The following is a 17540-nucleotide window of genomic DNA, read 5'->3' as shown; positions in this document are numbered from 1 at the left end:
ATACAAAAGATATATATTTTTCTTTTCTTTACTTAGCATCGATTTTCATGAAATACTGTCTTGTGCAGTCTGACTCAATGCCAGCTTCTCTCCTCTGTCCCCGGACCAGCATCTGCAGCCCTCTTCTGCTGGGCTTTGAATCCTTTATGTTGTCAAATCCCGGCCTCAGATATTCCTGATTCATGTAACACAAGCTGCTCTTGACCTCGACTGAGGCGGGCCTTAGATAACACACACTGGTCGGTTTCCCAAGAAGATTGTGTGCTAGTTGACGTCAGAGGGTCGGCCCTGGGCAGCGGAGATTATTTGGGATACAAATCAAGACGCAGGAGAAGTAACTTCAGGAACGTTTGTTATGAACCACAGCTTGTTTTTTTGCAGTTCTCTGCTTATCGCTATGGTGTTACATGCACTTGATATTCCCTTTATGACATATGAAGAAGCATTTCTAAGGGATTTGTGTGGTGTGGAAATAAAAACCCAGAATGTGAAAGATAATCAGTGAAAATAATCGCATTATCAACACCATTCATTGTTATGAAACTGCTCAGCTCCAAGTGACTACACCATGTTACTGAATGACCAGGTCAAAGGATAGCCGAGAGCATGAGGACACAAATAAACACGCTCAAGTGGAGCAATTTGATTTAATACTTTACTAATTTGGACTCAAACCATGTCTGTAAAATATTATTCAGGCTTTTGCAACAGTACAAAAACACACAGTTTACATAATCTTCAATCTATGAGGACACAAGTACAAGCTCCTTTTTTCTGTTTTTTCCAAGTGTGACTTACTAAATCTCTACTAGGCTTTTCTTTCAGTGCTTCCTATACTGGCCCACATTGTTAAGCTTAATAACCTTACATATACAAAAGAGATAAAGCTTTAGAAAAAAAGAAGATTGAAAATGGAACAAGCAAAAGCTGCAGATGGATATCAGCCAAAGTGGCGCTCTAATCATTTGCAAAGATGGATCCGAGAGGGAGAGAATCATTTCAACTTTGCCGTTGGTGCGGTGCTCTGCTGCCACCCAACAGCACACAGCAGTACTGCAACACATGCTTCTCCTAAACAAGGTTTTCTACCCAAATCCTAATTATTCACATGTTAACGCTGGATATATGATAAGATTATTTCAACTAAAGATGAGAAAAGTTGCTGCACTTTGAGGATTTGTTAATATATATTAAGCAGGGTTACTTTAAGAGCACTTCTTAATATATATTAAGCAGGGTTACTTTAAGAGCACTTCTGAGGTGCCATGCGGGGGTCATTTCATGCGTTTTTACCACTAAAACAAGTCGGTGCAATGGTAAATGGTATTTCCAAAGATATATCTTACTTTTATCCCCTAAATTTAGCACTACTCACTATAAAACATCCCAATAAGAACAATTAAATGACAGAAGACAGCATGGCTCAGTGTCGAACCAGTCGAACTAGAACCCAAATGACTTCCTTCCACTGCTGCACAAAACACACACTCCCTGACTCTGATGTCATTTGTGTGATTTCAGCCAGCGTTTGGTCTGATTGTTGAAACTGGCCCAGATGTGTTCACCAGTCCTGACTGGACTTCTGCTTGATGAATTTTAGGCACACGTAATAGAGCGCCATGAAGCCCAGACAGACTGCCAGCAGGACTAGATAGCACGAGTACAGAGGATACTGGTTCATGTTCATGGCCTCCACCACCTCAAAGACAAACAGAGAGGGTTACAGGATGAGAGGGGTGTTGACTTGACCATGTAAAGTACGTTGGTTTGAATAGTTGTGTTCAGTTATGTACAATTATTGCCAAATATTGTGGTTTTCCGACTAACAAAACTGCACAACCAGAAGTATTCAGAAAATGGACAGAGTGAATCTGTTTGTTCTTCGGTATTTGTGTTTTCGTTTCTAACTCACGTGTATGCCGTCAACATGGATGGTGAAGTTTCTGATGGTGACGGGGTACATGTTGCCACTGAACTGCACCTGCAGCATGCCCTCAAAACCCCAACGCATGAAGGAGGCGTGAGAGAGCCACGAGGCCACTGAAAAGTCAAGAACATGCAGAGGTGTAAACATCACAGACTGGCCAGCTGTTCTCTATCCTCACACATCTTTCCACTGAAGGAAAACATGAATTCATCTCCTCACCAAGCCACATATTCTCCAGGCTGATGACGAAGCCTCCGGTCAAATAGAAGACGGTGAAAAGGGAGTTGCCCATGAAGGCTGAGATCTGCAGGGTGGGCAGCGCGGCAGCTACAAACAGAGCCATGGCTCGGCTGCAGTAAACCATCAGCCACACCAGCAGGAAGTTGAGCAGGAAACGGTCCGGAGCCTCGTTAAGACCGGCCAGCCAATAGATGGGCAGGCCGTACACCAGGGTGAACACGCAGTGCTCTGGTAGCTCCCCCAGGATCTGAATGTGGGGAATGCATACGTTCAAATCTACAGAAATTAAGAGAAATTCACACATTGTGGACACTTGATTCTAGCTGCACGGAGACATGCTTTCCAACACCACAGTACAGTACTGTACAATACACTAAAGAGGGACTCCAGCATGGGGCGAGGCTGACCCCTACTGGAGATCACTGTGGCTTACCTTGGCAAAGAAGTAGGAGGTGACGGAGTACATGCCGTCCTCCAGCTCGTGGTAGAGCATGGCTCTCTCTGTGTGACCTGCAGAGAACATGAAGTTAGTCTGATGAGTTGCAGCATAATGACCTCTAGTATCAGGGTGCCTTAAAGATTATAACTGATCATAACTGTTAACTGCTCGACTGATTTGCAGACTGACAGCTGTAGTTACTCACATTTAGCTATGACGTCCAGCACCACAGCGAACGGGGTGAGCGCTCCGATCATGTAGAGGAGGGCGACTGTGTCCTGAATGGACAGACGCTCTTCTCCTGCCCCGTAGTAGAGAAAACCGATCAGCAGTGCCATGAGGAGGGCCTCGAAGCCGTGGACGAATAAGGTGACCAGGTCTCTGAAGTCATTGTACATGTGACGCCTGAGGGAGAAGGTAAACACACGATACGGATTGCGAATTATTGTGATATTTGCTGATATTTATCTCACAATAACCAATAAACAACCAGCTACAATAAGATGACTGCACACTTTACCACCAACCCGAGTCAGTTGAAACACCTGAACACTTCCTGCTGCAATTGGGAGTTTATGAAAACTAGTTTACACTGAGCAGAGAAATTAAAAATGAATAGAAGTAACAGAGAACTTGTTCAAAAGTAGAGAGCAAATGTCAATATCTAAGTCTGTCTGTAAACCACTGCTGTTATACATCTCTGGGAGTTGCTCTCACCTGATGAGGATCGTAAATTGGAGAAGTCGGCCGGGTAGTACGTTACTCTGCTTGGAAATAGTGATTACTTCCTCTCCTTTAACTTTGCTCATCTGCTGAGGGCTGCAGGCAGGAAAACAGTGTCTGTGTTAGCACACTGGAACCAGTTACATTATTAACATTAAAGCATGAATCTAGACATTTGTTTGCGTCCAGAGCTAAAACTCAATTACAAAACACAAAAATCATTTTGCCTCTGAGATGGGTCACTCAAAGCACAGCTACGTTGTTGGGTAGCAAGTTGTTCAAGCAACCCAACGACACCATGTAGCTGCTGCTTCGATAAGTGAGACACCAACCCTGCCTTTATATATCAAGTTATTTCATTGCTGGGGAGAAGGGAGGTAAAGGTTGGGTAAAGAAAAGGTGAAGAAAAGAGGGCAAACTTAACCACACTGCTACCTCTCAGTTTGGGTTGGTTCTGTGTTGGTCCCAGCTGGTTTCCACATGTGAGTGTTTGTGTCTCGGACCTTTTCCATGAACCGCTCAGCCAGAACTGTGGAACGCTCCAAACACTCGGCCTCTCGCTCTGGACTGCGCCGGTCTATACTGATCAGATCAACTGGACACATAAAATTAAAATAAATAGTGTTATAAAGAAGAATGGGCCACAGTTGACTCCGAGGATGTTTCAAGATATTTATCATTAATCTGATAGAGGTTTGACAAATTTAAAGCAGTTTTTCTGCATTGGTGTCACCTTTCTTGGTGCTAAATGTCCTCTAAGCCAATGAGCTGTCAGAGATGGTTGGGCGCTGAAAACAAATACTTCTTGATGCCGTTTAGACAGCTTTCTACACACACTAACCATAGAAGTCAGAGGGGTTGCAGTATCGTGGGCAGGGGTATCCGAGGGTAGTGAAGTAAGGCACCATGTCACGAGCGGCGCCGCAGTAAACGGCCGAACCCGACGACAGCAGGACGACGAGGTCGAATAGCTGGAAGATGTCAGACCGAGGCTGGTGGACCGACAGCAGGACTAGACGGTTTCCCCGAGCCAGGCGGGACAGTGTGATCACCAGGTTGTGGGCTGTGAAGCTGTCCAAACCTGACGTGGGCTCGTCAAGGATCAAAATACCTGAAATGTAAAAGAATACCAGTTCAATAATCCATAAAAAGACACGACTCTCTTGCCTGAATTGTCCCCTTCCGTCTTGTTGTTGGCGATCCACTGGTGGTGGTAAGGGGGTTGTGGCGATGCGGGATGGCTGGGGCCTGTGATATCTAACGGGATTCAATCTTATCAGGGCAGGCAATGAGATGTGTGGATAATACTTAGTGGTATATATGTAAAAAATGTCATCGTATAGCATGTCATAAAAATGTTCTAAAAAGTAATTGCAGCTATATGTTATTAAAAATATGCCATAAAAAAAAGTCATATAAAATATATAGTATAATAAATAATCTGCCATTGCTGCAGCCATCATTTTCTTTGCCTGTAGGTGGCAACATAAACACATATCTGCAGGTCTAAACTGCTATTACTTTCCTCTCCTGTAGGTGGTGAAGGTAAAGGGGAAAATCAAGAGTTTCAAGAGGTTGTTTTCTCTCACCGGGGTTCCACAGAAGTTGGACAGCGATACTGACTCTCCTCCGCTCCCCTCCAGAAACGCCCCTCACGTAGTCGTTTCCCACCCTGGTGTGAGCACACTGTCGCAGCCGCAGCTCTGCGATGACATCATCCACCTGTGACAGAAAACAGCACAACGTTTGTCACAGATCACGTATCAAATCTGTCTTTCACAGCACACAGAACAGTGTTTTCAGCAAATGGAGAATATACGTGTTATTATAGGAGTGTGACTTCTCAAGTATGAGGCCAGTGTTTGTATTACAAGGTGTCCTCATGTTGTGTACATTCTTTGCTTGGTTTAATCTTACCCTCTGGTCCCTCTGGGCCTGTGTGAAGTGGGTGGGGAGCCTCAGTTTGGCAACAAAGGCCAGAGTTTCACGGACAGTGAGGTGAGGAAGAAGGCGGTCGTCTTGGCGGACATGAGCGATGCTCTTCTTCACCAGCTGCGGCGTGTTGGGCTTCCCGTTAATCAGAACCTGACCGGATGTCATCGCACCGGCCTCATCGCGACATGTTATTATGTCGAGCAAAGATGTTTTACCGCAACCTGGGAGAAGATTATTATGTATTTAAAGCAATAATGAAGCATCAAACTAGAATCACTATGCAAGTCAAAATATGAACTAAGCTGTGAGCAGCGTAGGAAGGCAGGTAGCCTACTACAAGAAGTTTGAGGCATTGATAAGTCTCAAAACATAGCAGATGTTTTCTTGCTTTCTTTCTAGTTCATGCTTCTGGAATCTAAAGAAAGATGACGTTTTTATTGTTTCTCTGTTGCGTAATATGTTTCGTGTAATTGAGGCTTTGGATGTAATGTAATGCTGCTGACTTGACAGGTTCAGCTGTGTGTGTGTGTGTGTGTGTGTGTGTGTGTATCACCTGAGCTGCCAATGACTGCCAGCATTTGTCCGCTGCGGACTCGGAGGCTGAGCTTGTTGATGGCTGTCTGCTTGTTCCCTTTTATCTCCCACGGTAACTTGAACTCTGATAACCTCTCGTACCACGGGATCTGAGCCGCTGTGTCCACCTGCGAGCAGACACACACACACACACACACACACACGCACGCAGACACAATTAACACATATACAGCAACATGCACATATGCAGTAAAACATGCAACAGTTAAAGGCTAAATATAACTGTGCATGAGAGCAGAGCGGCTGCCCGTCGGTTACCTCATAATGCAGGTTGTTGACTTCCAGCTCATTGCACCCTCCACTGTAGGTGAAGTAGAGACTGCTGTCTTCTTCAGACGAGAACAACTCGGTGTCTCGACGCTGTTAAAGAAGAGCAGACAGGTCAACTAGTTTCAGAGGGGCAAGCACTCATTCGACATTTTTATCTGTATCCATATTGAGACAAATAACAAACTGAAAGTAAAGATCAGTAAGCGTCTTAAAACTCTTTTTTAAATAAAAGCAGTTTTAAAGTTGCCAAATGTTTGAATAATGATAGTTGATGAATTGATTTTTGCTTGCATGTTCACCGTGTCTGTCAAAAAAAAAAAGTATACAGTGCTTTAGTATCTGCAACTTACATTACACTTCAATCAACTGATTTATTGTACGGTTTTAATTACTCATTTATTTAAGGGTCACTGTGTGCATGCAAGAGCATGTTTGAGTGTATCTTTGTGTGTGCAAACAGTTGCCCGAGACCTTTTGTGGGTCCAGAGTTCATTTGACAATGCCACTAACATTACTATTATGTAATCCCTAAATGTTTCCAAAAAACAAGTCAGAATGCAGCACATGTACACTATACAGGGTTACATTGAAATAACTGCAGATGTCATGTAAAACAGCTGATGTGACTTCTAGTGACATGAACATACAGTTTTCTTTATCACCTTAATGTGTTCCTTGTTCAGGCATTCAAAATGTTGTTCATGCAGCTCTTCTAACCAGTTATTATCAGATGTGATAACTGAAATAATACAGTAAGGCCTGTGGAAAGCATACGTCTCCAATGCTCTTAATAAAGCATACTTGAGATCAAACTAAAAACATTATAGTGTATATATCTTTTTAGATAGACTGTCACGGCCTAGTGCAGCATGGTTTTACAAAAGGTGACACTTAGAAAGTTAGTAAAACCTTCACAAGTATTTTTATTCTGGGAAAACTGGGGAACAAATTAATTATAAATAAACAACACAATGACCTAAAGCTGCATTCAGTCTGCAAACTTACAAGCAGAAAGGATGGACTCTCAAAGATATAAATGGCCTGATGATCATACACATTTTAAGCATTCATGGTAAAATGACTTCCTATTCATTCATAGTAATATATATATACTATTGTATATTCTATAGAATAAATAAAAACTACTTAGATATCAAACGTTTTGACTGGGAATATTAAAGCAATTGTTTTTTATGTTGAAGCCAAATAAACAAACTCAAATTATGGTCCTCTGTCTTAGGAAATAATCACTAAAACTGGACTCTTGACCAACAAACCCACATTATTATATTCAATCTGATTTGGGCACACAGCCAAAGAGAGTTCAGAAGCTCAGTGGCTGGTGGGGGTGGGGAAGAAAGGAATCAAGGACTTTTGGTTGATTTAACCAAAGTTTATCAGTATATCAGCAGAGGAACTTCAAACCAATGCCTCGGGATCCCATGTAATGAACTGACCTGTGAGGAGCTGTTTGTATGATTAAGTCCAGTATCTGTGTCCATGACGCCGCAAGTTACTGGTTGATGTTTGTAGGGTCAAGAGGTCGACGCCCCCGTTTTTCTTCTTCTGTTCTGTTCCTCTCTTTTTCCCTCTATGGGTATCTGCCTTTGTTACTCGTTGTTCGCCCGTTGTTCCCCTGTTCACCGTTTCTTCTCTCTGTTAGATCTTTGACTCCAGTCCAGCTGAAGATCTCCTCTTGTCTCAACGCCTTCTGCCTCAAAGCGTCCAAATTCATGTCACGTCAGTTCTTCATCTGCTCCTGTTACTCGTATCTTCTCTGGTCCCAGCGCTCAACTTGAGGACTGAGACAGTCAGACAGTTATCCCTACTTTTTTTTTTTTTTTTGGTCTTCTTTATAGAGCTCCAGATCAAAGTTCTCTGAGATAACACAGCGTTCACTGTGTGTTTATGGTTCCTGAGAGACACCACTGCTATCGCACTGCTGCTCTGAACAGGCAATGGGTGCAGAGAAACAAAGTCTGGGTCTCTAAGACAACTCAAATTTAGAGCTTCACTTCCTGTTTACGAGCGCGTGGATATGAACAAACTGATCTGAGACGGACTTGACATACGGTTGTTTTTTGGAGTAGCAGACTGGCCGGAGACATGAACAAAGTGTATTCAATGCAGGCGGTGGAGCCAGAGAACGGGAGCAAAGTCAGGGAGTCCTTCAAGTTTGTGTCGGAGGGGAAGAGGGATGAATGTGGGGACGCTGAAGAGGAGCGATCAGAGCCCTCCTGTTGTCTCAGTGTCAGGAAGATCCACTACACAGTCAGGTAAAGAGTGTACAAGAGGATGACTGAGAGACAACAACACGCTGAGAATCAATTAGACATTATACTATATCATTATGCTCATATACAGGCAGGTTTGGGACACATTATCTGCATTTTTATGATGACAGAAGAATAAATGTAATGCATGAGAAGTTGCAAAGTTTTGTCTATGTAGTGTCAAATAAAACACACTGCTGACTGGTGATAAACACATATAAATCAATTGAAGATCGTGCCTCTGTGTGTGTGTGTGTGTGTGTGTGTGTGTGTGTGTGTGTGTGTGTGTGTGTGTGTGTGTGTGTGTGTTCTAGTGAGCGTGTGGGTCCGTGGTGGGACTTACCCACCTACAGGAAGCGATGGACTCGTCAGATCCTCAATGATGTCTCCTTCCACGTGGACAGCGGGCAGATTATGGGCATACTGGGCAATTCAGGTTCGCTCTTAGCTCAGTCAAAAGTGCAAAGTGTTTAAGCACAACAACAAAATAATCCCATATTTTTAGGACCATACAATAAGATACATTTTCAATGGATTCTTCTGAGAGATTTTGTGATTTAGACAAATAATTTAGGGTAAATAAAGGCAATGCAACAGAACCTTTTTATTCAGGTTAAAGCTCAAATTGAATGGGGAAATGTCCCTCTGCAGCAAACAGGGATTTATGTCGATGGAGAATCCGTCTATTGCCAATCTAAAATGTTCTTAGCTATATGGCTATATTGTTTACTGTACGTCATACATATCCATGTGTGTGTGTGTGTGCGCGCATCTTGCCTTGTAAAGGCTCAGGAAAGACCACGCTGTTGGATGCCATCTCAGGGAGGATTGGAAACTGTGGCACACTGTTGGGGGAGGTCTTCGTTAACGGCATGAAACTGAAGAGAGAAGAGTATCAGGACTGCTTCTCCTATGTGCTGCAGGTACCACACAGACATAAAGTACACACAGGTCAAACACAGACAATCAGTTATTTGTGACCTCAAGAAAGTAATTCATTTTTTCTGGACATTTCAAACTGGGCCTTCAGCACATCTCAACAAGAGAGAAACACAATCAAACATTGGATTTGTTTGTAGAATGTGACTGGAACCAGTTGTTTGTGCTTCCAAACAGCAGCATAAAACTGCTAAGAGGCTAAACGGTGGTTTCCCTTTGCCCTAGTTCTCATAACACACTGACATCAAGTGAAACTTTGCCCCGTATCACATGTGGGTGGCTGCATGCAGACAGTTTGTGTGTATTTAAGTTGCCTGTGGTTATTCACCATAAATACCAAACTACAAACTCAATGAACACGCACCATTTTGCAAAAACTCCTGAAAAGGTTGCCCTGGCCTCTGGATGAAATTAACTAAAGGCCCTTGCTGGCCTCCTCATACACTTAATCTCTCAATGAGAGGTGCTCAAGTGTATCCAAAGCTTGAATTAAAAACACTGGCTTAAAACTGGCCTTGCTTCCTTTCAAATCATCTCCCTCTTCTAGCTGATAGCACCCCTCCTCTGCTCTCTAAGCCTCGTCATTAACTTCCCCCGCTAAGCTGTAGATGAGGAGGTGATATGAGCTCCTGATATTAAAGTCATTCAGATGAGAGACTGAGGAGAAGTGGGATTGGGAGGCGCCATGTGTTAATTGAGGCAGGCAGCAGGTTCAAGGCATAAATGTGTGTGTGTGTGTGTGTGTGTGTGTGTGTGTGTCTGGGGCAGAGGTATGTTCCAGTCGGCGTATACGAACATACAAATATTCAGAGTACTGCTGTATGGATGTACACCTCGGTGTGTAGGGATGTGATACTTTAGATAATACTCTGAAATCTACACTTTTCTGTTGCCAATAGTGTGAAGCACGGATGTTTACAGTAAAGTTCATGCCAGAGACAACATTACGTTTCATGATATACTGTAGTTTGAATATTGATGAACAGACAAGAGGAATACGGAGGAGATAATACTGATATATGCCTCTTAGTGGAGATTAATTACAAGTAGCAGTGTCTTAACCTTTTCTCTGTGTTAACCCATAGTCGTTTAGGAAGCTATTTTACAATACATTGTCAATATATCCTTAATAAATATTGTCTGCCTCACTGCATCTCTTACTTGTTTCTTCTGATATTCTCTTACTCTCCCTTTGTCTCTTTCTTTTACAGAGTGATAACTTGTTGAGTTATCTGACAGTGGAGGAGACTCTGACCTACACGGCTCAGCTGGCCCTGCGGAAACACTCGACCAAAGCTATAAAGAAGAAGGTGACTTTTAGAGAGCCTCCTCTGCTCTGTCCACTCAATCAGATTTCTTCAGCTGAAGCATTTCTCCCGGCTAGAGAAAATATCTTCACCATGCCAAATAGTCACAGTTATTTCAAAGAACATCAGGATGACTAAGAATATAAACTAGATACAAACAATTCTTTAAAGGTCAAATGAGTTTGATATTCCATGTAACTCCTCCTGTGTCTAATGCACACGTCTAAGTATACTAGAATCTGTATTGTACCAATGTGTTCGTCAGCACCTACACTCACACAGGTGGTGCATTGACCATTTTAGTCCAATGCAAAAAGATCTTAAAATGTCAACTGGCAAGCCTATGTTCATGATTTTGAAATTAAAAATGGAAACGTATAACTTCCTCCAATTTCTATTATTTCCTCATCATGTTTTGAAACAAATGCAAACCTCCTGGCCCCGTTGTTTACAGTCAGCCTTTGTTGGCTGATTTTTTATTAGTAGTAATTCTCAGCTGACCCTCGACCTCTGACTCCTGTGCAGGTGTCGGCGGTGATGGCCGAGCTGAGTCTGAGTCACGTGGCCCGAAGTGTTATTGGGGGTCGTGTTTTCCCAGGGATCTCCGGGGGCGAGAGGAGGAGGGTCTCCATCGCCAGCCAGCTACTTCAGGACCCAAGTGAGTACCTCTGCAGCTGGGAAATATGAGTTTCAAATGAACTAAAGTGTGCTATTGCTGCTGATTTAAGGTGTATCAAGGTAAAAGCCAGTATCTCTTAAATCCTTAAAGCTTTACATAACTCAAATGAGGAGGTGTGGAGTAAACTGAAGCATTAGAGGTGATCCTTTTAAAGCTTTGAAACACATGGGACGAGGATTATACAAAAGGGGCTGTGGCACAATATCAGAAAGTTTTGCTCACTCTGTTTAGTAGATTATTGTGTAAAACATGTGATATTTCATACATATACTGTTGGAAGCAACAGGACTGAGCTATCCAGAGAACAGAAGAAAGTTCACTACAAAACCCATCTCTCCCCAAAGATTTTTAGAAGTCCACGCTGAGAAACAAAGGGATCTAAGTAAGAGAGGACTAAGGAAAGGACAGAGAAAGGGACAGAGGGAGAGATCGAGAAGCATAATGAAAGACTGGGTTATCACACCACTAAGGGAATGAGCAGAGACCCACCTCTGTGTGTGTGTGCGAGTGTGTGTGTGTGTGTGTGTGCGCGCCTGTGCTCATCCCAGGTGTAGTTTATCAGGTCTACATTCCTCCAGGGAGATTGAAAGGTCTCAGTCCTCATTCAGGATTAGACTGGCAATGGAAACACACACACAGACACACACACACACACATAAAGTCACACACAGAGTAATGAAGAGTTCCCATTCGCTGCCTCTCCAATCAACCAGGAAATGAATTAATCTCACAATTAAAGCATCTGCTAATTCCACTCTGCTTTCATAATGCAAAGAGCCAATCTTTTAATTGTCCTAATTAGAGTAATTAACAAAAAAAAAAAAAAAGGACTCACTTATCTTCAGGAGTGAAGTTGGCCCCGTTGAGAGTCCTGTATGTGCCACTTAATAAAAAGTACATTTAAAAGTTTCCAACTTAAAAGGAGAAAAAAAGTGATTGTCCTGCCTTCTCTCTTGTTCTGGATGCATCAATGTGGGACAAACCTGCGTCATTGGGGTGATGTCATTGCAGGAGTGATCCTATTGGACGAGCCGACCACTGGCCTGGACAGCATGACCGCAAATCAGATTGTGGTGCTGCTGGCAGAGCTGGCCAAGAGGAACCGCATCGTCATCGTAACCATCCACCAACCGCGCTCCGAGCTCTTCAAGGTGAGCTTCCAGATAAACTTAAGAAAATAGACAAATAGACAGAGAACGTCCTCTAAATGATATTTACACATTATTTCAAGGCTATCTTAAAACAATACCCATACGGCCATATGTACACCAAAACAGCTTTTGTTCCTGCTCTCAGTACTGGTCATGAAGAGATCCCGGTATAATGGGATTTCAATGGAAGTGACGGAGGACACAATCCACTGTCCTCCTTCTGTTAGTGAAATCAAGAGGTTATCGTCAAACGTTACAACCTTATAAGTATGTAATTTCCTCTCTTTGTTTCTACAGACGTTTCCTTGCTAAGCTGCAGTGGAGGGATAGAAACACTTTGTCTGCTGAAGCCTCATTAACTTCAGCTAAACTTTAGAAGTCATTTTCATTTGTCCTCCATCTCTTACATTAGAATTACATTCTTTTCTCTGTCATGATGGACAGGGGAAACAAATAGAGCAATCAAAGACTATTGCAATGTACATGTGGGCAGGTGATTGTTGTTTTCAGACGTGGAAAATATCTTTCCTTTAAACACAGAAAAACTCACCATTCTGTACCGAGGCAGAAGATCATGTGTTTTAGATTCGTTGATAGGCATGCTGATGACATTAAACTATTTGTGTGTGTGTCTCCCAGGTGTTTAGCAGGATAGCTATAATGAGTCGGGGGGAGCTGGTGTTCTGTGGGCAGCCAGAGGAGATGGTGGACTTCTTCAGCCAATGTGGATATGAGTGTCCAGATTACTGCAACCCCTTTGACATCTATGGTACTGCATGCTATGATCCAGCTATAACGAATAAAGAATATGTTCATCTCGACAATATACAACATATAAATGAATGTGTGTATTGAACATTAAAATACTCAAATTGCTGTGATGTCAAACAGTTGACTTCACCTCAGTGGACACGCGCAGCAGTGAGAGGGAGGCAACCACCTTCAGTCGCATGCATGGGATCACGTCATCCTATCAGAGCTCTGCCATCTACCAGAGCATGCTGGGAAAAGTGGAGCAGAGCCTGCAGCGCGCAGACAAGCCAGCCATCCCCTTTAAGAGCAAAGAGTCGCCCAGCGGTGCCGCCAAACTTGAAGTTCTGCTCAGGTCAGTGCTGAGCGAGTCTTCAGTCCCCTTGTCATCTATAAAGGCATCATCTGTATCACGCATCTGTCCTGTTGGCTCTCTATGTGTTTACCTGTACTTCCATGTGTGTTCTGTGTGCAGGCGGACGGTAAGAAACCTGTCCCGAGACAGGATGGGTGTTCTGATGCGTTTGTCGCAGAACCTGATCTACGGTCTCTTCGTGGCCTTCTTCGTGATGCATTTAGACAACGACGTCAACAAGGGTGCTGTGCAGGACCGCATCGGCATCATCTATCAGAGCATCGGGGCTTCGCCCTACACTGGCATGCTGAATGCAGTAGCTCTCTGTGAGTTTCACACCATACATCTGCACATAGAGCGGAAAAACACATTTCACGTTTTGGTGGAGCGTCCAAGGCCTTTAAACTGCAAGTGTCACTGAACAAATACCTACATGAGATGGATACGATGACTTTGGGGAAATTCTGAAGTGGATGACGTGTGTGTGTGTGTGTGTGGTCTATCATAAGTTAAACAGCGTGTTTGAAACGTCTTTATCTCAGTGTAAGCTCGCTTATCTCTCCTTCAGTAGGTGAAAGGATTCCGCTGCCTGCAGTATTTTTGTTCCCTTCAGCAGAAACGTGTGAAGTCTAGCTTAGATGTTGCTCTGTGGAAGCGCCCAAAGAGACTTCAGTGTCTCTCATAGGTCAGAGTAAAAGATTAAGTGATGAGTTGTAAGTATAGTACTAGTATTATAGATTAAAACTGCAGCTGGTCATGCTCACAAAGTAGTTGCAGTTTGCATTTGCAGTTTACCTGCAGGGCAGAATGAACTTTACTCCATTTAGAGATCACTGAACCCAAATGCCTTTTAGACCGACACACACATACTATCTATATTATCTGTGTCTATCTGCGTCTCTCTGTGTTCATGTTTAGTATTTATAACAGCTGCTGTGACTTAAGGTAACCTCAAATACAGATAAACGTTTACACATTTACTGTATAGACACACACAGAAACAACTACAACTACAGGTCAGGGCCTATTTTAGGACCAGTATGATGGTAGGGTTTCACAAACTTTATTTATTTTATCTGATCTTGTGATATGTATTGTTGGTAACTTAATATTTGGACGCACTTATTTTTTAAATAGTTAAATTCAGGTTAAAGAGGGCTAAATGGATCTTTAAAGGTGTTGCTTTTGTAGAATCTGTCTGAACATTAATTATATAAATTGAGTTTATGTTAAAAGACGATACAAACACTAACCAGTGAAGGATATTGGCTATATGTGAGGATTATCTCTTCTCCGTCTTCTTCAGCTGTCAGCTGAGTGTAAAATCTTAGCTTTAGGGCTCTGGCTGTCACAGATACTGAGGATAAGAGATGTGATAAAACACCGGGCTGAGCAAAAGTCAAACAAGAGTTAAAAGGTGATTAAAAGCACTCCACAAGCACCCAAACAGCCAGAGGTGGTGTTTGGGAATGGCATACTGACCTTGAATCTTATAGATAAAGACTGATAGGAACGGGTTTACTGAGCCCTCTGAATAAAGCCAAGAACATCTGCGAGTCTGGAACATGGACTGATGGCAAACGGCCAGCTTTGAGTTTTACTCGGCCAAGACATCAAGACCAGTAACCTGGCTTGTTGGAGCAGGCTTGCCTTCGGTCTTCATGGGATGTTAAGGCATGTACTTTTAGTTAAGATTTCACAATATGAACACTATTATCTACTAAGTTTGAGTGTTTTCGGTATTAAATACTAATCCTGAATGGGACAATGAAAAAAGTACAGGCAGGCTTTCAGTATGTAATGTTTCTCCTCTTTTCCACTCATCACATTATCTGCTCTCTCTCTCTCTCTCTCTGTCTCGCTCTCTCTGCTCATCTCCAACAGTCCCGGCGTTGCGAGCCATCAGTGATCAGGAGAGTCAGGATGGTCTGTACAGTAAATGGCAAATGTTCTTAGCCTACATCTTCCACATCCTGCCCTTCAGCATCCTGAGTGTTTTCATCTTCACCTCCTTCCTTTACTGGTGGGTAGTGTGTATTTGTTTGCTATGGGGCATCTTAAAGCATGTGCATACACAAGGATTTAATAGATCTCATATTCTATACGTCCACCTGGTAAACAGCACCGCAGGTTCTTTTTTATAAGCCTCTACCAAACTGTTGACACGTTGCTTCATGTCTGGAGTGTTTTTGTTACAGCAAATTTCTTAGCCTAAATCAAGAGGTAGAAATGACTCAATCAGATTGAGTTGAATTGAACACATTCTTCAATACGATATAGTGACTCATAATGTGCTCCACCGAGCAGTTGAGCAGAACATTAAAGAGTTTTAAACTTAGCCTCTAACAGCTAACACTAACTTCTATAAATGATCCTCTCAGGACGGTGGGGATGCACCCTGACAGCTTGCGCTTCCTGTGTTATTCTGCTGTTGTCCTGGTGCCACATATTATAGGTGAGACAAGATTACTTGACAGTGATCTTCTATTTCTTCACAGGATTATAGGGACATGCTAGTGTGCTTATCTCCATGTTTCATATCCTTTACCAGCTTGCTGTCAACACTGACAGGAATAGACTATCAGTGTTTTAGAAACACAAGTGTACAAATGTGTTTGACTTAAATAAAGATCCTTTTAACGTCATGTTTTCACTGTTAATGGCTTTAAGTTGCATGTATTAGTATATCTGTTGCTTTTCCTCAGGTGAGTTGTTAACTGTGGTGCTATTGGGAGTGGTCCACGACCCGAACATGGTCAACACTGGAGTGGCTCTGCTCAACATTGCAGGAATCTTAGTGGGATCTGGCTTCCTCAGGTGAGACACCTCAATATGTTTGAAATTGAATTAGTACGTTTAAGTAATTTTAAGCCAAGCCTGTTGTGATTTGGACCTCTAATAGGCAATTAGCTCTTCAATGTGAATGAAGATATAAAGCCGCCAGTAACGCACCTTCCTCCTCCTCTCAACAGGGGCACCCAGCAGATGCCGATGGTCTTCCAGTGGCTCAGCTACCTGACCTTCCAGAAGTACAGCTGTGAGCTGCTCATAGTCACAGAGTTCCACGGACTCAACTTCACATGCAGTAAGTTGTTTTTACCGTGATGGGACCATCTGATTCCACCGACCCTGAGAATGAAACGGGACCCATAATGTATAAATCAATGAAAGCGTAACATGTTATAGTCACAGCTCACAAACAAAGTATACCAGCTTGAGTAGAACTTTAAAACAACAACATGTAAACACAACGTTTTGCAAGTGATTTATATTACTCTGCCTTGACATCACTGGGAATATATTTTGCAATCTAGTGTGATTGACAGCTATCGTCTTTAATATCTTCTTCTATCAATGCTTTTACAAGTATTGTATGTCATGAATGAGTTCAGTGTTCAAGGACACATGGCAAGACAGATTGAAGGACGCTCACTGGCTGTTTTGGGGAACTGAAGCCGTGTTTTAAACCAGACAAATTGTTAACATCTTCCCTCCGGTGTGTTGTGTTGTTGCAGATGTTTCCAAACCTTTGCCGGGAGCCTGTATGATCACTCAAGGCAGTCAGATTATTGATGAGGGTTATCCTGGCGCTCTGTCTCGATACACACTAGACTTTGTCCTCCTCTACTCCTTCCTCCCTGCTCTCGTGCTGCTGGGCATCATCAGCTTCAAGATCAGAGACAAGCTTGTACGTCACTAAAACCACAGACAGACATTCGTGTGTGTCTGTGTGGGGGGAGGGGGGGGGGGGGGGGGGGGGTCTTTTGTTTAAAACAGCAAGATGAACTGAGTTTGGTTGAGAAGATCTAAAACAGATTTACAGCATTAAGTTAGTCTGAGAAGAGGAATACTGAAGTACTGTGGCTCCTGCTAACATGTATCATCTGTGGCTGCACCCTCCACCAACATTCAAGGGAAATCTCCGGGTCAGCACTTTAACAGAATGAAGTATTATAAA

At 42.9% G+C, this 17540-nt stretch overlaps 2 protein-coding genes across 2 annotated transcripts; one reads left to right on the top strand and one right to left on the bottom strand.

Annotated features, from left to right (window-relative positions):
* Positions 1–702: 702 nt before the first annotated feature.
* On the bottom strand, positions 703–8860 carry abcg8 (ATP-binding cassette, sub-family G (WHITE), member 8). The gene is made up of 14 exons (XM_076075812.1): positions 8749–8860; positions 7586–8392; positions 6117–6218; positions 5818–5965; positions 5247–5485; positions 4919–5051; positions 4171–4440; positions 3765–3924; positions 3324–3425; positions 2812–3011; positions 2601–2677; positions 2147–2414; positions 1913–2040; positions 703–1699 (listed from the first exon to the last, which is right to left on the bottom strand). The coding sequence occupies exons 2-14, from the start codon at positions 7628–7630 to the stop codon at positions 1562–1564; spliced, it is 2010 nt and encodes a 669-aa protein (XP_075931927.1). The 5' UTR covers positions 7631–8392; positions 8749–8860; the 3' UTR covers positions 703–1561.
* abcg5 (ATP-binding cassette, sub-family G (WHITE), member 5) lies at positions 7442–17282 on the top strand. Its single transcript, XM_076075811.1, has 14 exons — positions 7442–8404; positions 8716–8837; positions 9188–9324; positions 10552–10650; positions 11173–11305; positions 12338–12477; positions 13117–13246; positions 13369–13582; positions 13703–13908; positions 15467–15605; positions 15964–16037; positions 16288–16399; positions 16555–16667; positions 17098–17282. The coding sequence occupies exons 1-14, from the start codon at positions 8235–8237 to the stop codon at positions 17280–17282; spliced, it is 1974 nt and encodes a 657-aa protein (XP_075931926.1). The 5' UTR covers positions 7442–8234.
* The last annotated feature ends 258 nt before the right edge of the window (positions 17283–17540 follow it).

Source organism: Anarhichas minor, unplaced genomic scaffold (genome assembly GCF_050575085.1).
Source record: "Anarhichas minor isolate MPS153535 unplaced genomic scaffold, ASM5057508v1 ptg000054l, whole genome shotgun sequence".
NCBI classification, from domain to species: domain Eukaryota; kingdom Metazoa; phylum Chordata; class Actinopteri; order Perciformes; family Anarhichadidae; genus Anarhichas; species Anarhichas minor.
The sequence above is the reverse complement of the archived record's forward strand: the minus strand, read 5'-3'. Positions and strand labels throughout refer to the sequence as shown.